The 20,084-nt window shown below is 33.1% G+C and overlaps 1 protein-coding gene across 1 annotated transcript; it reads right to left on the bottom strand.

Annotated features, from left to right (window-relative positions):
* Positions 1 to 1,615: 1,615 nt before the first annotated feature.
* LOC103501643 (WAT1-related protein At2g39510-like) lies at positions 1,616 to 19,425 on the bottom strand. Its single transcript, XM_008465263.2, has 7 exons — positions 19,214 to 19,425; positions 18,497 to 18,562; positions 18,259 to 18,375; positions 11,487 to 11,739; positions 4,210 to 4,371; positions 3,134 to 3,285; positions 1,616 to 2,093 (listed from the first exon to the last, which is right to left on the bottom strand). The coding sequence occupies exons 1-7, from the start codon at positions 19,408 to 19,410 to the stop codon at positions 1,967 to 1,969; spliced, it is 1,074 nt and encodes a 357-aa protein (XP_008463485.2). The 5' UTR covers positions 19,411 to 19,425; the 3' UTR covers positions 1,616 to 1,966.
* Positions 19,426 to 20,084: the final 659 nt, after the last annotated feature.

Below are 20,084 nucleotides of genomic sequence, written 5' to 3'. Positions count from 1 at the left end.
TATACTAAATTAAATAATAATAAGTGATACATAAATTAAAAAAGAATATAGTTAATAATAAATGGAAAATTGCATCAAATTGACAAAAAGAAAAAAGTAAAAAAAAGAAGAAAAAAACACCCCATAAAACTTACGTTTTGCAAATTGCAAATATGACAACTATAACAAGTAATTAGATCTATTAGATGACTATCAAAGAGCTATTAAAGGGCTACTAGATTATTATCTACTTTTAAATTTTCTATTTTTTAATTTAGAAAATGTAGGAACATAAATTATTATATCATCGTAAATTGTTTTGCTATTTTTTCAAATGTCCGATAATAATTTTTTTTTTTCACATTAATAATAAATTTCTTTCAAAGCCCCATAAAATATAAGGTTTTATTTTTCTTTTTAAATTTAGAACAATTTCTTAGAACATATAGAAAAATGAGTTGTAAAAATTTTAGATTTGTTTTGAATGAACAAAATTTGTTTAAAAATGATTTTAGTCACGAGTCACACTGTTTTAAGATAGCATGATTATATATATTAGATTTCAATAATAGATTAGGTCAATCGAAAGGCAAATAAGTCATAACTTTTATTTTAGTCTTTTCTTTTTCCATCACAAACCTAAATAACATATAAAACAAAATTGAAACAATACGAACTTTCGGACGCGTAACGAACCTAATAAAGTTAGTCATTTTTTAAATATTTTAGATGTATCTTCTCATATTTTTCTTCTCTTTTCCTCCTTTACTCTTCTTTTTTTAGCTGCGATTTGTTTTTTTTTTTTTTTTTTTTTATGTTGTTTAGATTTGGATAATCAAATCTGATTTTTATTCTAATGTCTTTCTTGTTTTTCTCTTTTTTTTGCTGCGTGCACTTCTTTTTTTTTCTTTCTCCTTTTTTTTATTATTCACTGCATGGATCGTCTTTTTTTTTTTTTTTTTTTTACGTTATTTAGATTAGGGTAACCAAAATCTAAAAAATGGTGTATAAAGAATTTTGAAAAAAATCGTTTAGCTATTTAGATTAGGGTAACTAAAGCTAAAACATTGTGTATAAAGAATCTTGAAAAAAATCGTTTAGCCAAATCTAAACGACCGTGTACCAAATATATTACGTATGTTACCAAATATATTATGAGCATTATTGATGGAACATTTTTGGTATTTTCATGACGGGTCTGTAGATTTTTTCTATTTTTAGAATTGTTTTATATAGTGTAAATATTTTGCCGCTTTGTTATCTTTTTGAAAAGACGATGATATATAATTGAATTGTAGAATTTGAAATAATTTTATTGACTTTTTTTTCTTCTAAATAACTAAAGTTGAATATATTGATAAATTTGAATGAAACCTTACATTTGAAGGGTCAAAATTAGGGGTGAGCAGATTAACCTAAACCTAGTTTAATAAGTTGTGGATAGCGATCGAATTCTATTGAGAAGCAATGGGCATGAAAGAATTAGATTTATTAAATCTTTCATATGATGAAAATGTAACACATTTAAGATCTAATTCAGAGATCAGAGATTATTTACCATAATCAAAACATAGTCCAACTAGTTTAAAATAGTTCAGATTATCTAGGATTATTTTTAACAACTAAACTTAGCACATAGTTCAAAGAGTTAAAAATTTTTGAATTATATTCTCTCACTTACTCTACATGTTGTTGGAAGAAAATCTATCACTTTGTTTTTTCTACAACGGTCCCCATATCGTTCTTCTCTTTGATGACATATTGCGAAGAATGGTGTCGATTGGCCATCTCCAACTTGCTTCTGATCTTCTTTAAAAGTTTCTGACTCTCGGTTTCATTCTTATGACATGATGACCAACTTTTACATATTGATTATTACAATGTATCATGCACGACAATAATTGGAAATTAACTTTTGAGGTACTTATATTCTTTAACAAAAATTTGGAACATGATCGTTATCGAACAGAAAACCATTTATTCAAAATTAAGAATCTTCTGTTGTGGTTGCCGCATCATCCATTGGTCTAACTGCATTATCAATGACTTGATCTTTGGTTTTGCCCCATAAAAATAAATAAAGGCCTGCAATTATGACCATGGCTCCCACAACCCTGCAAAGAGAAGCCACAAATAATGCTGGTGAGTCCCATTAATTGGAATTTTAAAAAAATGGATGAATTTCAACCTAAATTTGTTTGGAATTCACGAATTTAATTCAAACAAAACAACAAATTTTTAGAGGCCTATATATAAGTTGATTCAATAATCTAAATTCGCAGTTTTCAGGAATCAAATAATGAAAGAAAAGAAAAACTAATTTTCAAAATACATTGTCTTTTAAATTAATTAGGGTAAAATGGTAACTTCATATTATCGAAAAGTCAAAGAGCCAAAAAAAAAAAAAATCTATCAAGAGGCCGTTTTTTTAGAAAAATCAAAACAATTTTTTGGGTTAAAATGCATCACTATAGTTTGAAATTTATTCAATTTTAGTCTATATGCTTTCCCTTGTTCAATTTTAGCGTCCATACTATCAATAAATCTTAAATTTTGTCCGAGAGCTAGTTTAGTTGAAGTCATTTTACTACAAAATTACAAAATATAGTCGTATATTGTATTTTTGTATGAAAATTATTATTATTATTTAATCAATTTTGGTAAAATATCAATTTTGAGAGAATAAATTTAAAATTTATTGAAAGTATACGGACTACAATTTAGACCATTAAAAATATGAAGATTTGAATTGAACAAATTTTAAAGTATAGAGACCGAAATAATATTTAAACCTATGATTTTCTAGTAGGTATATAAAAAGAGATACAAGCATGAGATTAACTATTCTTGAGATATTGAGAATCCCGCATTGAAAAAACCAAGGGGATTCACACTCTTTATAAAATAGATAGGTCGTTTTTATCATTGCCAATTGGTTTTGAGATGAAATCCTATACTATCAAATATTATACTTGAGCCTATTAACCTCAAACCATGTATTTGACCCAATAAAATGTTAGTGATATATAATTAAAATTGTCTTCAACTACCCTACTTAAGCTTCGGTGAATTAATGATTTAAGAAATATAACATAATCATCATCCAAAAAAATCATTAAATATGGCTTTGTTTTAGAATAAGGTAGAAACTTACTTTCCCAAAGACAAAATCTCAGAGATAGCAAAAGAGCTTATGATTGCAACCATAACGGTAGTTAGAGGGAAAAATGCAGTCAAAAACACAGGTCCTTTTTCTTCCATTACAACTCCTTGAATGTAGTACGAAAACCCTGAGATTATTATTCCCTGCCAAAATTATACCAAAATCATTTAAGATATCCTTTGATAATGATTTCATGCGATTTAAAAGCACACTACAATAATATATATAGTTAATATTTAGCGACACGTAAAATTCGTCAGTAAACACAATTTCGTTGCAAAGAACCTTATAGCAGCAAGTTGAAGAATCTCTTTTACCACATATTAAACAAAAATGTCGCAATATGCAATAAATTCTACGAAGCGTCCCAAATACAATGTTTACTAATATTAAATAATTTCATTCCTATGGTAATTCTTATAATTTTTCTTCAATTTTCTCCTGCCCTACATTCTAATTAACATTATTATATATATATATATATATATATATATATCAAGCTAAAACAACATAGCCAGTTTATTATCTATAACATCCTTCACAAAGTAAGTTACCAATGTGTTATCCTAAAAGAGATGAGAAGAAAGAAGGTGATCATTAGCTCCCAATGGTTTGGAGCCATTTTTTTTTAAAACATTCATTTGAATTCGTTTGGAGAAATAAATTTTCAAAAATTAAGTTGTCTACTCTTTTATATGCTTTATTTGACAACTCTTTGGGTTTCTGAAAATAGATGCTTATTTTATAAAATGTTTGTAAATATCAGTATTGTATTTAGAGCTTCAAATCAGGAAATGGACGATAGTAATCGACTCCTCCATCTTCAAGTTGGTGACTCGCAAACACTTCTTAAATATTTTTTCTTATGAACAAGTTAACGGCTGGGATGAAATATGCTCACCAACAACAATGATATAAAAGAAAAAATAACGAGACTAAAAGAAGAGGAGAAAGAAAGAGAAATAAGACGGAGTAGGTGTTGATGATTTTAAAAGTAGAGAAGAAGAAGAATTGATAAAGTTTTATTCTTTTTGGTAAGAATAAGGATTTTTTTGATATAGACTTACAGCATAAAGGATAGCCAAGAGTTGAAAATCAAAATGAATAGACCAGACAGATGGGTTGTTCCATTCCATTGTTAATGCTACCACAGCCCCTTCCACAACTCCCACTATGCATACCATAAATGTTACAATCAACCCCATTGGATATGATTTCAATACTATTGCCTGCAAAACATATAATATCATCCATCACCCAAAATCCAATTTAAAAAAGAAAGAAAAAGTTTGCCACAACATGTTGGGATCATATAGCAAAACAATCTCATACATTATAAGATGTTCATATACTATATAAATAAAAAAATGGGTACCGCAAATATAGCACTAAAGACTCAAAGTAATAGCGAATATAGTACAATATAATGCAATATATGTATATATATAGCAAAGTTTATATCTACCTCTCAAAGCCTATCAATGATAGATCACATTGCGAATAGAAGTCTTCACTAGCTAAATATACTCTATTTAGATTTTGACATATTTGCAATTTTTAAAAATGTTTTCTATATACTTAATTATTAAACTTGAAAGAATTGCTACGATGGGGGTGAGAAAAATGGCTATTGCTACCGTGCTTTTTCTCTCCCAACATTCATCATCTGCAACAATAGCAACAACTGGATGTTCGGTAACCTCCCAAACTGATAGAGCATTGAAGTTTACTAACACTTGTTGTTACTCCTAGTCACTTCTGTCGTCATTCTCCTCTGCACGATCTCAGCTAAGCCATCAATATCCACCTAACTTCTACAGCTCCATTAAGTTTCCACTACAAGGTTTCCTTTTTAAGCTATAGCCGGTCCCCCCAAAAAAAGGTATCTTTCACTTTCTTTATTCTGTCTACTTTTTGTCTGTTTCTATGGCTTTTATCAAACAACTCCCCAAGTCATGCCAAATCGAGCAAAAGGAATTCATACTATCTTTGGACAGTAAACCAAGTTTCATCCGTATTTGGTTGACCGAAGTTTGTCAACACAAATCTTTCTCCATGGGCATCACACCTAACACTCTGGAGTGGATAAGGAACTGCTTCAAAGACCTATTGGACACCACAACAACAAAACATTTTTTCGCTGAAAGAAGATTGGAAGACAACTGCATGTGAGTGAGAAAAACAAAAAACAAAAGCAAAACTAGTATCACTGCCGAAATCTTCAAAATCGACAACAAAGGAAGAAAATGTAGCATCCTAGTACTTGAAGGTCCTGACAAATTTGGGTGGAAGTCTTTTTTAGCTCTGATTACCTTCAGGCCTTCTGCTCCAACAAAAAGAGTTCGCTTGAAAATAAGGAAGGAGTACGTTTCAAAATACTCGGATTCCTTCTCATCAGACTCTGACTCCTCCAAAAAATCATATGCAAAAGCCTTTTCTGACAGCAGTGAAGAAGAAAACAAGAAAAGATACAAATCTACATCTGATGACAGTTCAAGTAGAAGAAGTTCCACATCTGGTTTTAAGCCTTTTACTCTCTCTGGAGACTCCTTTGAAAAAACGGTTATTGTCACAAGACGTTGTTTTCATGACGATTGGAGCAGAATTATGTTCTCCCTAAAAAGGCAATCAGAAATAGCTTTCTCATACAAGCCGACAAAGCTATTCTCTTCCTGAACCCAGATCACGCCAAACTTCTCTGCAGTAACAAAAACGCAAATGGCTGGTCTACAGTGGGAAGTTATCAGGTAAAATTCGAAAGCTAGGACACAAATATACACTCATTTCACTCTGTGATACCCAGCTATGGAGGTTGGCTACGTTTCAGAGGTATCCCGCTTCACTTATGGAATTACAGTACTTTTCAACACATTGGAATGGCCTGTGGAGGCTTCCTTGTTGTAGCTAAGGAAACAATGCGGATGGAAAAACTCATTGATGCCAAGATTAAAGTCAGATATAATTATACCGATTTTGTTCCAGCCTCTATATTGATCACTGATAATCAAGGCGAAAATTTTATCATCACTACAGTTCCACCATTCGAAGCCAGATGGCTTGTAGAAAGAAATGTAAGAGTACATGGCTCTTTCAAAACAAAAGCCGCTGACGAATTTGATGAACACAACCCTTCAGCTAAAGTCTACACATACAAGGGCTTCCAAGCAATCCCGCCGGAAACAACAAGAACACGCGGTGACTACAGTTTCCTAAATTCTGACAAGCACTCTATCTCAAATTACACACAAGCCAAGAAAAACAACTCATCAGAATCTGAATATGATCCATTCGATCAACAGCTCTTTGAAAAAAGGAAAGAGATAAGGAAAGTTATTCTCATCATTAATGATCAAGATCATGGACATTACTCTAAGAGATCAAAAAGGATCTCCAAAAGAAAAGTATCTTTCTTGTCTCCAGGTTGTAACCAATCATACAGTTCAAATACAGAGAAAAATATTGAAGAAAAATCAGTGGAGATCTCAACCATTAATGAACCTTTTGAAAAGGGATGGAGCCCGCGCCAAAAATTCAAGATGAAATTCCTGTATAGAATCAAAAAAGACCCTTAAGCAATTAATGAAGATCCAAAGCAATCCTTAAATGAAATTGGTGAGGGAAGCAAACAGATGAATCTCTTGGTGGACATGGGCCCCATCTCTCCTTTGGACTCTATGATTCACTTAGAAAACAACCAAGGACAGGAATCCATCAACAACCCGACACAAACAAATGCTGAAGGAGAAGATCCAAATCAGACTAACACTGTAAAAGAAGGAGCAGAGACCCTACATGAAAAAGAGTTTCCTTCAAAAAACACAACAGTTGGAATATCAAAGGATGCAAGCACTGACAATGACCAGGAAAACGACAGAGCCTTCAAGGAAAAATTAGTAAATTGGCTAAAGGAAAACGAACTCAAACTGTCTCCAAAGTATGCCACTGATGTACCTAGTTCTTCGTACTTTCCTGTCATTATGTCTTATCAAAATGTGGATCTTTCAGGCCATGGGCCATTGGGGGATAAGGGTAATACATGAAGGTCTTATGTTGGAATATTAGAGGGCTAGGCTCTCCCTCAAAAAGAGCCACAATAAAATCTCTAATTTCCTCTTATGACCCTGACTTCGTTATCCTTACTGAAACAAAAATTTGCAACCTGCAATTGTTAAACAAAAACATCTTTTGGAACAAGTCTGGTATAAATTGGCACGCTCTCCCATCTACTGGCACTTCTGGCGGCATTATAGTTTTGTGGAATGACACCAAATTCAAAGTCAACGAAATCAAATTGGGCAGTTACTCCATATCTATAAGTGTTTTCAGCTCAAATGGAAATTGGTGGCTCACCTCTGTCTATGGCCTCTCTAGAAACAATGACAGAACAAATTTTTGGAATGAATTAAAGCTTCTTCAAACTCTTTGCCTTCCAAATTGGCTGATAACGGGTGATTTCAATTTCATCAGATGGAAAACGGAGACAAATGCAAAAATTCTCGATCTGAGAAACATGGCTCTCTTCAACAATTTCATCATAGATAATGAACTTATTGATCCCCCTCCTTTAAACAACAAATACACTTGGTCAAATCTCAGATTAAATCCAATTTTTTCTCGCCTTGACCGTTTCCTTTTCTCAAAGGGCTGGGAACAAACTTTCGGCATTCACACCTCTCGGACTCTAGAAAGAATAGTCTCGGATCACTTCCCCATCATCTTGGAATCTCCACATACCAAATGGGGTCACTGTCCTTTTAGACTCAATAACTTTTCCCTAAAGGATAAAGACTTCAAGAAAAATTTCCAAGATTGGTGGAACAATTCCAAACATGTCGGCTTCCCTGGCTATGCTTTCATTCAAAGTCTAAAAACTTTATCCAAGTTTATCAAAGAGTGGTAACACAACAAAGTCGATCTTTATGATGCCAACAAAAAAGTCCTCCTGGAAGAGATTGACTCAATCGACAAGTTAGAGCTTCAAGGAGAGACGTGAATTTCTCACCACCAAAAGAGAAGCTCTCTCAAATCGGATTTTTTAAGCATTGAAAACAAACAAGCACAGATTTGACATCAAAGATCTAGACAAAAATGGAACCTTTTGGGGGATGAAAACAATGCCTACTTTCACAGAGTCTGCACTATAAATCAAAGGAAAAATCTAATCAAATCCATCTGCGATCCGAATGGTAACTATCTAGACTCAATTGATGATATCTCAAGGATCTTCATTTCTCACTACCAGAATCTATTCACAAAAGAGAACTATGAAGAAATCCTTATCGATAATTTGAACTGGAACCCAATCTCCTATTCTCACCAATCTGAGCTTTGCAAGCCTTTCGATGAAAAAGAAATCAAAAGCACTGTCATGTCCATTAGCAACGAAAAGGCCCCTAGACCAGATGGTTACACCATGCTCTTCTACAAAAAATACTGGAATGATCTCAAGGGAGACTTGCTGAATGTTTTCAAGAATTTCCACAAGAAAGGCATTGTAAACAACAACGTAAACAACATTTTTATAACCCTCATCAGCAAGAAAGACAAGTGCAGCATGCCTTCAGACTATAGACCCATTAGCTTAACAACCTCCCTCTACAAGATTATGGCAAAAGCCTTAGCAAACAAACTCAAAACCACTCTTCCTGACACTGTTGCGGAAAATCAAATGGCTTTCATTAAAGGGAGATAAATTACCGATGCAAACCTCATTGCAAATGAAGCAATTGACACATGGAAACAAAGGAAAACAAAAGGTTTTGTCCTAAAGCTTGATATAGAAAAGGCTTTTGATAAAATCAGCTAGAGTTTCATCGATTTCATGCTTGCAAAGAAACACTGTCCAATTAAATGGAGGAAATGGATAAACGCCTGTATCAGCAATGTCCAATACTCCATCCTTTTAAATGGATCTCCAAAAGGTAGAATCAAGGCGGAAAGAGGTAAAAGGCAGGGCGATCCTATTTCTCCTTTCATTTTCGTTCTGGCCATGGATTACTTAAGCAGATTGTTGTCCCACTTGGAAACAAGAGGAGCTATCAAAGGGGTATCTCTTAGCAGCAATTGCAACATATCTCACCTTCTATTTGCGAAAGATGTACTCATCTTTGTCGAAGACAATGACAAGTACTTAAACAATCTACAGACCGCGCTCTCCCTCTTTGAAAAAGCTTCTGGGCTGAGATTCAACCACTCAAAGTCTACTATAAGCCCTATAAACATATCTGCTGATAGAACAGAGCAGATAGCTAGAAATTTCGGGTTTCAAACAAAATTCCTACCAGTCAACTACATAGAAGTTTTGTTGGGAGGAAACCCAAATTTCAGATCTTTTTGGGACAAACCATTGAATGTATCCACAAAAAACTAAACGGATGGAAATACTCACAAATTTCCAAAGGAGGAAGACTTACCCTTTTAAAATCTTCTCTATCGAGCCTCCCCACGTATCAGCTTTCTACTTTCAAAGCTCCTGTCTCTGTATACAAAGAAATTGAAAAGCACTGGAGGGATTTTTTGTGGGGAGGAAGCGAAGACAAACAAAACGTTCACCTGATCAATTGGAGCATTTGCACTTCCCCAAAGGAATTGGGAGGCCTGGGAATCAGCAAGCTAAAGGATACAAATCAAGCCCTCCTTTGCAAATGGTTGTGGAGATACCATGATGAGTCAAACTCTCTATGGAAAAAGTGCATAGATGCAAAATACACAAAAAACCATCAAGGCGACATTCCAGTAGAAGGTAGAAATTACAGTGCAAAGTCGCCTTGGAATTCCATTAAAAAATGGAAGGACTGGTTTGAATCAAAAATCAACTGGATTCCCAACGATGACTCCTCCCTATCCTTTTGGCACAGCAACTGGTGAAACAATATCCCTCTCTCTCACAAAATTCCTAGACTATATGCTCTTTCGAAACTACAAACAACCACTGTTAAGGAAGTTTAGGACCAAAGTACAGATGGATGGAACATTAATCCAAGGAGACCATTAAACGATAGGAAAAACCAAATTTCGCATTCCATCAAAATTAGTTTGCCTTAGATTCACAGCGACAGAGGAAAAAGTAAACCTTCTTGAAGACCAAGCGACAACAACGTGTACACGGTGGCATCAGCAAAAGAGCTAGCTTTCAAGGAAACCTCAAATTCAAGGGAGACAAACTGGGAAAATGAACTCAAACACCTCTAGAGGTCACACATCCCACAAAAATGTAAATTCTTCATTTGACCATGATTCACCAGAAGCTCAATACTATGGACAATATCCAAAAAAGGAACCCAAGCATGTGCCTCAACCCAAACTGGTGCATCTCCTGCCAATCCTCAAACGAGGACATGAATCATTTATTCATCCTCTGTCCTAAAGCCCACAAGCTTTAGCAACTTTGGAGCTCTGAAACAGGCATTCCTATGACTCAAATGTAAAAGATCTCTGTCTGAGCTTATGCAGGTTAACAGGCAGTAGTGCAAAGAACATCATCAGCTTCAATGCGGCCATAGCTACCTTATGGACAATTTGGATAGGGAGAAACAATCTTATCTTCACAGAGAAAGTTTCAACCTATCAAAACTCTTGGGAAGATATATGCACCCTCACTGGAAGTTGGTCCTCAAAAAGCAAAATTCTAAAAAATTACAGTCAAGCCTCTATAGCATTAAACATAAATGCTTTCTATAATCTACCTATGTAAAAGAACCTTTGCACATCCTTTTGGTAATAAAATTTGTGATAGGGCAGCTTTTCTCTAGCTCCCTTCACTAGTATCCTTTAAAAAAAAATTATTAAATTTGAAAGCATTTCTCATTACAATTACTCAAAAAGAAAATATTGTTGTTGACGTGATACTTGTTGGAACCAAATGAAAATCACCTTGGAATGTATACGATATATTACAATATCCCCAATCAATTTAAACGCTAAGTAAATTTGATTATCTCATGCATTTGACGAAATTATAAGAATTCCAATAGATGACCCTCTTAATTAAATCATCAATCAAACTCAAAAACTTCAAATTCATTAGTATAATCCATTAAGAAATGGGACTTATTTCTTATTAAGGTTGTGACCTTCTCTTCTCAACATATATTTGTAATTAAGATGATGTAATTATTTGGATTCGTGGTATTATTCATAGGTTGATCATTTTCTTTAGTACTCAACACATCACTACTACAATTTTGGTGTTTAATTTATTATATCGATTTGATCTCTGAAACTATGAATTAAAAACAAGAGTAATTTAATTTTGGGATTGAATTTAATATAAAATTTATGTCATAAAATTTGACACACTTTCTAGTATCACTACTACAATTTTGGATTTGAGGTTAGAGTGTACCTGGAGAATGCAGGAAACAGAAGCACACAGACAAGAAATTGTGACCAAAATGATCCCCTTGAAAGAATCTTCATTATTAACATTGATTGATGAAGTTGAAGGGTAACTATGGAGATTATTATGTCCATTTGTCCAAGGAAATCTTAACTTTGGTCCTTCTACAAACGTCATTATCATTGCTCCTCCTACTGATACTGCTGTTCCTAATATCTTTGCTTGACTTGAAAACCTTATTACATCAATCTTCTCCATCCTATACATACGTATATAAATTAAAAACAAGGGAAAAGAGTCAATCTTGTATTCAACTACTTCACAAGGTCTTGTTTGATAACTATTTGGATTTTTAATATTACCTAAATCATGTAGAATATCATTGAACTTTGCACCTTATGTAAAAATATTTCCAAAAGACCGTTAAAAGTTTTATAAATACCCTTAAACCTTAAAAAGAAGTTCAAAAATACTCTTACCGTTACTTTTGGATGGAAACTATTAGCATTTTGTTTCAAAAATATTCTTGAACTTTTAAAAAATTTTAAAAAATACCCTTAAAACATAAAGAAAACGTGTCAACAATACTGATACTATTAATATGTGAATAGAAAACGTTAACTCCTGATTGTATAAATATATACTTTTGAACTTTGAAAAGTTCTATTTATACTCTTACTTTAGAAAAATAAAAACATATATTTATATATCAATGATCACCTCTTCAATTTTCTTTCTCTTTTCTACCTTAGCCTATGAATCACTTCTTTATTTTCTCTATTTATTTTCTACCACTCTCTCTCCCTCTTGTTAAATATTTAACCTTTTTGTTTATCTCATTTTTTAAAAAGAATTTGTCCACTCCGACAGAGTATATAGATGTTGAAAATTAAACATGTTTTAAATAAATAAGTTATATGTGAGTTAATTTATGTAAGTTAGAGAAAGATGTGAGTTAAAAATGTTAGAGTTAATTTAGTAAGAGTTTCACCTTAGTTAAATGTAGGATTTAATTTGTTGTATTTAATTGTGATATGAGTTATTCTTATGACAATCCTATAAATAGGATTGAAATGTTGTAATCTAAATCATCCAAGTGTGAGTTGAATACACACAACAAGTCTTTCAAAAAGGTTTTTGTTTTCTATCAAATATTCTATTTGGTGATTATTTATTTGGGGTGTTCATCAAACGCTTCCAACAAAGTGGTATCAGACCTTGAGTTTGGAGTAAAAAAATTGGTTTTGCAAATGGCAAACAACAATTTAGTTCCCTTCCAAGTACCTCGACTTACGAAAGAAAATTATAGTAGTTGGTGTATTCGAATGAAAGCTCTACTTGGTTCATAAGATGTGTGGGACATTGTTAGTAATGGTTATGAAGAACCAGAAAGTGATGCAGCTTTGAATCAAGCTCAACGAGAAGCTTTACAAAATACAAGAAAAAAAGATCAAAAGGCTCTCACCATCATTCATCAAGCCATTGATGATAACAATTTTGAGAAAATTTCTGGAGCAACTACTGCATATCAAGCATGGCAAATTTTGGAGAATACGTATAAAGGAGTAGATCGAGTCAAGAAGGTTCGCCTTCAAAAATTGAGAGGTGATTATGAATCACTACATATGAAGGAGTCTGAATCAGTTTCAGATTATACTTCAAGATTGCTAGCAGTAGTAAATGAAATGAAAAGATTTGGTGAGACAATAAGCGATGAGCAAGTAGTAGAAAAGATACTTCGCTCATTAGATGAAAAATTTAATTTCATCGTTGTAGCTATTGAAGAATCAAAGGATTTGAGTACAATGTCCATTGATCAACTTATGGGTTCTTTACAAGCCCATGAAGAGAAGCTTCTTAAGAAGAACAAGCAGATGACTGAGCTACTTTTTCAGTCAAAGTTGAAATTAAAAGACAAGGAAGGCAGCCTAGAATAAAGAAATCGAGGTCGAGGACGTGGTGGTAATCGTGGACGTGGTGATTTCAAAGATCGAGGTCAAGGAAGCTACGGTCAAAGAAAATTTGATGAGAGTAATTCAAACTCAAATTCATCAAGAGGTAGAGGAAGACAACATTATTCGAGGTCAAGTTGGGAAAGATCAAATAATGACAGGAGATATGACAAAAGACAGGTTGAATGTTATAATTGTCATAAATTCGGCCATTATTCTTGGGAATGCAGAAATAAAGTTGAAGAAAATGCAAATTATGCTGAGAAAGATGAAGAAAGCGGTGATTCCTCATTGTTTCTAGCATGCAAGGGTGCGGAAACATGTGAAAACAGTGCATGGTATCTCGATAGTGGTGCAAGCAATCACATGTGTGGAAGTAAATCAATGTTCATTGAACTTGATGAATCTGTTGGTGGCGATATCGTATTTGGTGATGCCACAAAAATTCCAGTTAAAGGAAAAGGTAAGATTTTGATCAATTTGAAGAATGGGAAGCATGAGTTTATCTCTAATGTTTATTATGTGCCTAATATGAAGAACAACATTTTGAGTTTGGGGCAACTCTTAGAGAAAGGCTATAATATTTTGATGAAGGATTGTAGTCTTTTGATAAGAGATAATCATGACAAAATTATTGCTAAAGTGCAAATGACGAAAAATAGAATGTTTTTATTAAACATTCAAACTGATGTTGCTCAATGTTTGAAGTTATGTTTGAAAGATCCCAATTGGATTTGGCACTTGAGATTTGGGCATTTGAACTTTGATGGCTTAAGATTATTAGCCAGGAAGAACATGGTGAAAGGGTTGCCATATGTCAAACTTCCAGATCAACTTTGTGAAGATTGTCTTCATGGCAAACAATCAAGGAAGAGTTTTCCACAAGAATCATCTTCGAGAGCAAAGAGACCACTGGAGTTAGTTCACACTGATCTTTGTGGACCGATCAAACCAAGTTCTTTTGGTAAGAATAATTATTTCTTATTATTTATTGATGATTTCAGTCGGAAAACTTGGGTTTACTTTGTCAAAGAGAAATCTGAAGTATTTGACATGTTCAAGAGATTTAAAGCTCTTGTTGAAAAAGAAAGTGGTTATTACATTAAAGCTTTGAGATCAGATAGGGGAGGTGAATTCACTTCAAATGAATTCAAAACTTTTTGCGCAGAAAATGGAATCCGTCGCCCTATGACAGTTCCATTTACTTCTCAACAAAATGGTGTTGTTGAAAGGAAGAACCGAACAATACTTAACATGGCTCGAAGCATGTTGAAGTGCAAGAAGATGCCAAAAGAATTTTGGGCACAAGCTGTTGAGTGTGCAGTGTACTTGTCAAATCGTTCCCCTACTAGAAGCTTATGGAACAAAACTCCTCAACAAGCATGGACAGGAAGAAAACCATCCATTGGTCATTTGAGAGTATTCGGATGCATGGCTTATGCACATATACCTGATCAAAAACGTAGTAAGCTTGATGATAAAAGTGAGAAATATGTGTTTGTTGGCTATGATGCAAGCTCAAAAGGCTACAAGCTTTATAATCCTGTTACAAAGAAGACGATCGTAAGCAGAGATGTTGTGTTTGATGAAGAAGCATCATGGAATTGGAATGACGAACCAGAAGATTACAATTTTGTGTTTTTTCCCGACGATCGTGATGAGCCTAGTGACATTGCTTCTCCACCAACATCGCCAATCACTCCACAACAAAGCACATCTTCATCATCTGCAAGTTCAAGTGAAGGGCCTCGTGGCATGAGAAGCTTACAAGACATATATGATGAAACTGAAGAATTAAGTCAAAGTTTTAATAACCTTACTCTTTTTTGTCTATTTGGTGACAGTGAACCTTTGAATTTTGAAGAAGCTTCGCAAAATGACAAATGGAAGATTGCTATGGATGAAGAGATAAAAGCCATAAAAAAGAATGATACGTGGGAACTTTCTACTCTTCCAAATGGAAAGAAAGCAGTAGGTGTCAAATGGGTGTTCAAGATAAAAAGAAATGAAAAGGGAGAAGTGGAGAGATACAAAGCAAGATTAGTTGCAAAAGGATATTCTCAAAGAAAAGACATTGATTATGATGAAGTAGTTGCTCCCGTTGCTCGTTTGGAAACCATAAGGTTGTTAATTGCTCTTGCTGCACAAAATAATTGAAAGATCTTTCAGATGGATGTCAAATCGGCATTTTTGAATGGATATCTAGAAGAAGAAGTCTACTTGGAACAACCTCCTGGTTATTCTGTGAAAGGTCAAGAGGATAAAGTTCTAAAATTGAAGAAGGCATTATACGGATTGAAACAAGCACCAAGAATGTGGAATAGCAGAATCAACAAATATTTCCTTGATAATGGGTATTTGAGGTGTCCTTATGAACATTCTCTTTATATTAAGGTTAATGGTCATGGAGATATTTTGGTAGTTTGTTTGTACGTGGATGACTTAATTTTTACAGGAAATTGTGCAAGTATGTTTGAAGATCTCAAGAAGGCGATGACCCAAGAATTTGAAATGACAGATATAGGGCTAATGTCATATTATCTTGGCATTGAAGTGAAGCAGTCAGAGGAAGGAATTTTCATCTCTCAAGAACGATATACTAGAGAAATTCTAGAGAAGTTCAATATGATGAATTCTAAGCCTGTCACAACTCCGATTGAAACTGGGACCAAACTGTCCAAACATGAAGAAGGAGATGATGTTGATCCTTCATATTTCAAAAGTTTGGTTGGGAGTTTGAGATATTTAACTTGCACACGACCAGATATTCTTTTCAGCGTTGGATTGGTGAGTCGATTTATGGAATCTCCTACAACTACTCATTTGAAAGTGGCAAAGAGAATTCTTCGTTACCTCAGAGGTACGCTTGACTATGGGTTGTTTTATTCTTCATCTAAAGAATTCAAGCTTGAAGGCTATTGTGAGAGTGACTGGGTTGGAGATACTAATGATCGAAAGAGCACTAGTGGATATGTTTTCTTCATTGGCAATACTGCATTTACATGGAGTTCTAAGAAGCAACCTATTGTGACATTATCCACTTGTGAGGCAGAATACGTTGCTGCAGCTTCATGTGTTTGTCATGCAGTTTGGTTAAGAAATTTGTTAAAGACAGTTGGAATTTTGCAAGAAGATCCAACTGTGATTCATATAGACAATAAGTCAACAATTGCTTTAGCAAAGAATCCTGTGTTCCATGATCGTAGCAAACACATTGATACAAGATTTCACTTCATCAGAGATTGCATTTCAAGGAAGGAAGTTCAAGTTGAATATGTGAAGACTGAAGATCAAATTGCAGATATTTTTACGAAGCCACTCAAAGTTAATGTGTTTAACAACTTAAGAACTTTGCTTGGAGTTTTTCAAAACAAAAAACATGTTTAAGGGAGGATGTTGAAAATTAAACATGTTTTAAATAAATAAGTTATATGTGAGTTAATTTATGTAAGTTAGAGAAGGATGTGAGTTAAAAATGTTAGAGTTAATTTAGTAAGAGTTTCACCTTAGTTAAATGTAGGATTTAATTTGTTGTATTTAATTGTGATATGAGTTATTCTTATGACAATCCTATAAATAGGATTGAAATGTTGTAATCTAAATCATCCAAGTGTGAGTTGAATACACACAACAAGTCTTTCAAAAAGGTTTTTGTTTTCTATCAAATATTCTATTTGGTGATTATTTATTTGGGGTGTTCATCAAACGCTTCCAACAATAGATTATAACCAAAAAAAAAAAAAAAACAAACAAAGTAGAAACACAGGGAAGACCTTAATTACGACTTAACTTGTACCTTTTTACAAAATTATACATTGATAGTTGAGTCTGCGATCATAGCTAATAAATACATTATTCTTTTTCTTTATTTGGTTAACTTATAGTTAGGTTAGTTTTAAGAGAATATTTATGTTTTTGGAGTTACTTGAGATTTTATGATTTTAATTTAGCTTTCAACTATAGTTTATATTTATTTTGACAAAATTTGAGCTTCGTTTTGAAAACATGCATATAACGTAGTGAAAAGAAAATTGAAAATCAATGAATGAAAGTAAGATTTGTTGGCTTAATTTTCAATATATATATATATATAACAAAACGATTACCAAAATGTGACTTCAAAAACAGTTTTTGAAAAGTAGATTTGTTTTTTAAAAAAAATTTGGCTAAAAATTCAACAACTTTATTTAAGAAATATGCAAACTGATCGAATTTGATAAAACTAAACCAAAGTGAATTTAACTCAACAATAATCGATATAAACACCATTTTCTACATGTAAGAGATTCAAGGTCTCTTACCTTCAATTGTCATACTAAAAAAATTAATAAAATTAGAATTTATTTAAATTAATAAAAAAATATATTTTGATAAATTACCAAACACCTCAAATTTCTTAAAAATTAAAGACATTTAAAAAGGGAATCCATAGGTAAGCTAAAGTTATGTGTATAGGAATTAAATATTTTTAAAGTCAGGGAGGGAGGGAGAGAGAGGGAGGGAGGGAGGGAGGGAGGGAGGGAGGGAGGGAGGGAGGGAGGGAGGGAGGGAGGGAGGGAGGGAGGGAGGGAGGGAGGGAGGGAGGGAGGGAGGGAGGGAGGGAGGGAGGGAGGGAGGGAGGGAGGGAGGGAGAGAGAGAGAGAGAGAGAGAGAGAGAGAGAGAGAGAGAGAGAGAGAGAGAGAGAGAGAGAGAGAGAGAGAGAGAGAGAGAGAGAGAGAGAGAGAGAGAGAGAGAGAGAGAGGAGAGAGAGGAGAGAGAGAGAGAGGAGAGAGAGACGAGAGAGAGAGAGAGAGAGAGAGAGAGAGAGAGAGAGATGAATACAAACCTAAAAAGGGAAGCAAAGAAAAAGGAAAGGGCAGGAACAGCATTGGACATAGCAATGGAAAAAGTTGGAGTAACATATTTCAAGCCTGTGAAATATGTGTTGGTGATAACCACTGACCTGCATTCCCCCCCATCCCCATTACAAAAATCAATCACAACTTTTGCCAATTATTTTTGAAAAAACAATAATACACAAACATAGATAGGAACTAATATCATCAAACTAAAAGAGAACTTACTCCACGGAGCCGAGCAATAAAATCTTTGCAAAGGTGCACCAACTCATGTGTGGTCTTTGTCTTTTCCTGCCAATTATAATTGTTATTAAGCCTTTCCAAAAAGAGCCAAAGAAAATAATATTTAAGATTAAAATATTCTATTTTTATTTTCATACTTTGGTTTTGTACATGGTCCAATTTTAGCCTCCTATTTCTAATATATCTTAAATTTCACCCACTAAAATTAAATTTATGTTCAAATTAAATAATAATAATAATACTATTATGTTAATATAATATATTTCCAAAATTTATGATAAAGGTTATGGAATGACTGAAAAATAAACGAAAAGAAAATGTAAAACAATATAAATTGAATAGAGTGATTCACATACTAACTAATCGTGTATTAATTACGTTTATAAAGAGAGTGTGGGGGTTGTTCAAAATACAGACTCACCAACAACGTACCTTTAAAGTTATAATACTTTATATAGTACACTTTTTTTAAATCCTAAGACTAAAAGAAATTCAAGTAAGATCCCTAAATCTAATCGTTCTAATTAAGTATCAAATCACGTATTCAAAAGACATTTCAATCACAAAAACATTAAGAAAGACATCAAAAAGTTTCTTAAAAATCAAACAAAACTAGTATTATCATGACATATTAAAAGTATAAACATTGAAATTGAAGAAACTTGAAAGCATATATAAGAAGAGTGAGTTAAAAAGTACCTATAAGATAGGAAGGAAAATGGAGCAACAACAATGGAAGCAACAAAATAACGATAGAGTGAATAAACTTGTGGACTCATTCCATGGTTGAGTGCAACCTTTGCTATTACAATCAAACCAGAAGCAAAAACTCTTACAACAATAACTCCTAAATAAGCCTTTCCCTTTTTCTTCAAAACCTCATTTAATTTCTTCATATACAAAGCCACAAAAATGTATCTGATCACAAATGAGAAAAAATAATCAAACTTTCTTAAATACCCAATTTTTTTCTTATATATTATGTAATTAATTTAATCACTATCAACCTTTTGCTTTTTAATTCATTTTATTTTGATTGTTATTAATTATTTGGAGGACCTAATAGGGGAGATTAGTTTAATTAAGGGGATGCTTAATTAAATCATTTATTTTTCTTTGTCGGTTTGTTTAATTTTAGAATATTATTTTTAATTTTGTATGGATTTTTTATGTCTTGGTTTTAGAATCATTTTAATTAAATTGGCCTAAATGAATATATTAATTGGATGTTACGTGTAGACGATGTAATTAATATATTTTGTCATGTGTGTATTGATCGACGTATTAATATTTATTATTATATACATGGGGCTACATCATTTAGTTAATTGAATATGTATATTAATCAAGGTTTGCAAAAATTATGAATCTATTGGGTTCTTAATTTCTTTTTTTTTTTTTACTTTTTGTAATTTAAAAGAAAGTGACAAAAACACCAAACTTTTTATTATCTGTGTAATAAATGTCTATGAAATTAGTCATTTTTAAATATTTGAGGTTTGCCCTTCTACCCTTTTTTTTTTCTCATTGCGATTCATCGACTTTCTTCTTTTTCTTTTTTTTTTTCTGC

The sequence above is a fragment of the Cucumis melo genome, chromosome 9, assembly GCF_025177605.1.
Source record: "Cucumis melo cultivar AY chromosome 9, USDA_Cmelo_AY_1.0, whole genome shotgun sequence".
NCBI lineage: Eukaryota > Viridiplantae > Streptophyta > Magnoliopsida > Cucurbitales > Cucurbitaceae > Cucumis > Cucumis melo.
Note: the sequence above shows the minus strand (reverse complement) of the source record. Positions and strands in the feature narration are given on the sequence as shown.

Excerpts from the sequence above, each read along its gene's own strand:
- LOC103501643 (XM_008465263.2), bottom strand. The coding sequence starts at position 19,410 with ATGAAGAAATTAAATGAGGTTTTGAAGAAAAAGGGAAAGGCTTATTTA. Across the intron at positions 4,372-11,486 it reads CTGTTTCCTGCATTCTCCAG|GCAATAGTATTGAAATCATA; the intron begins GTACACTCTAAC and ends TATGTTTTGCAG. Across the intron at positions 2,094-3,133 it reads GAGATTTTGTCTTTGGGAAA|GGTTGTGGGAGCCATGGTCA; the intron begins GTAAGTTTCTAC and ends TTCTCTTTGCAG.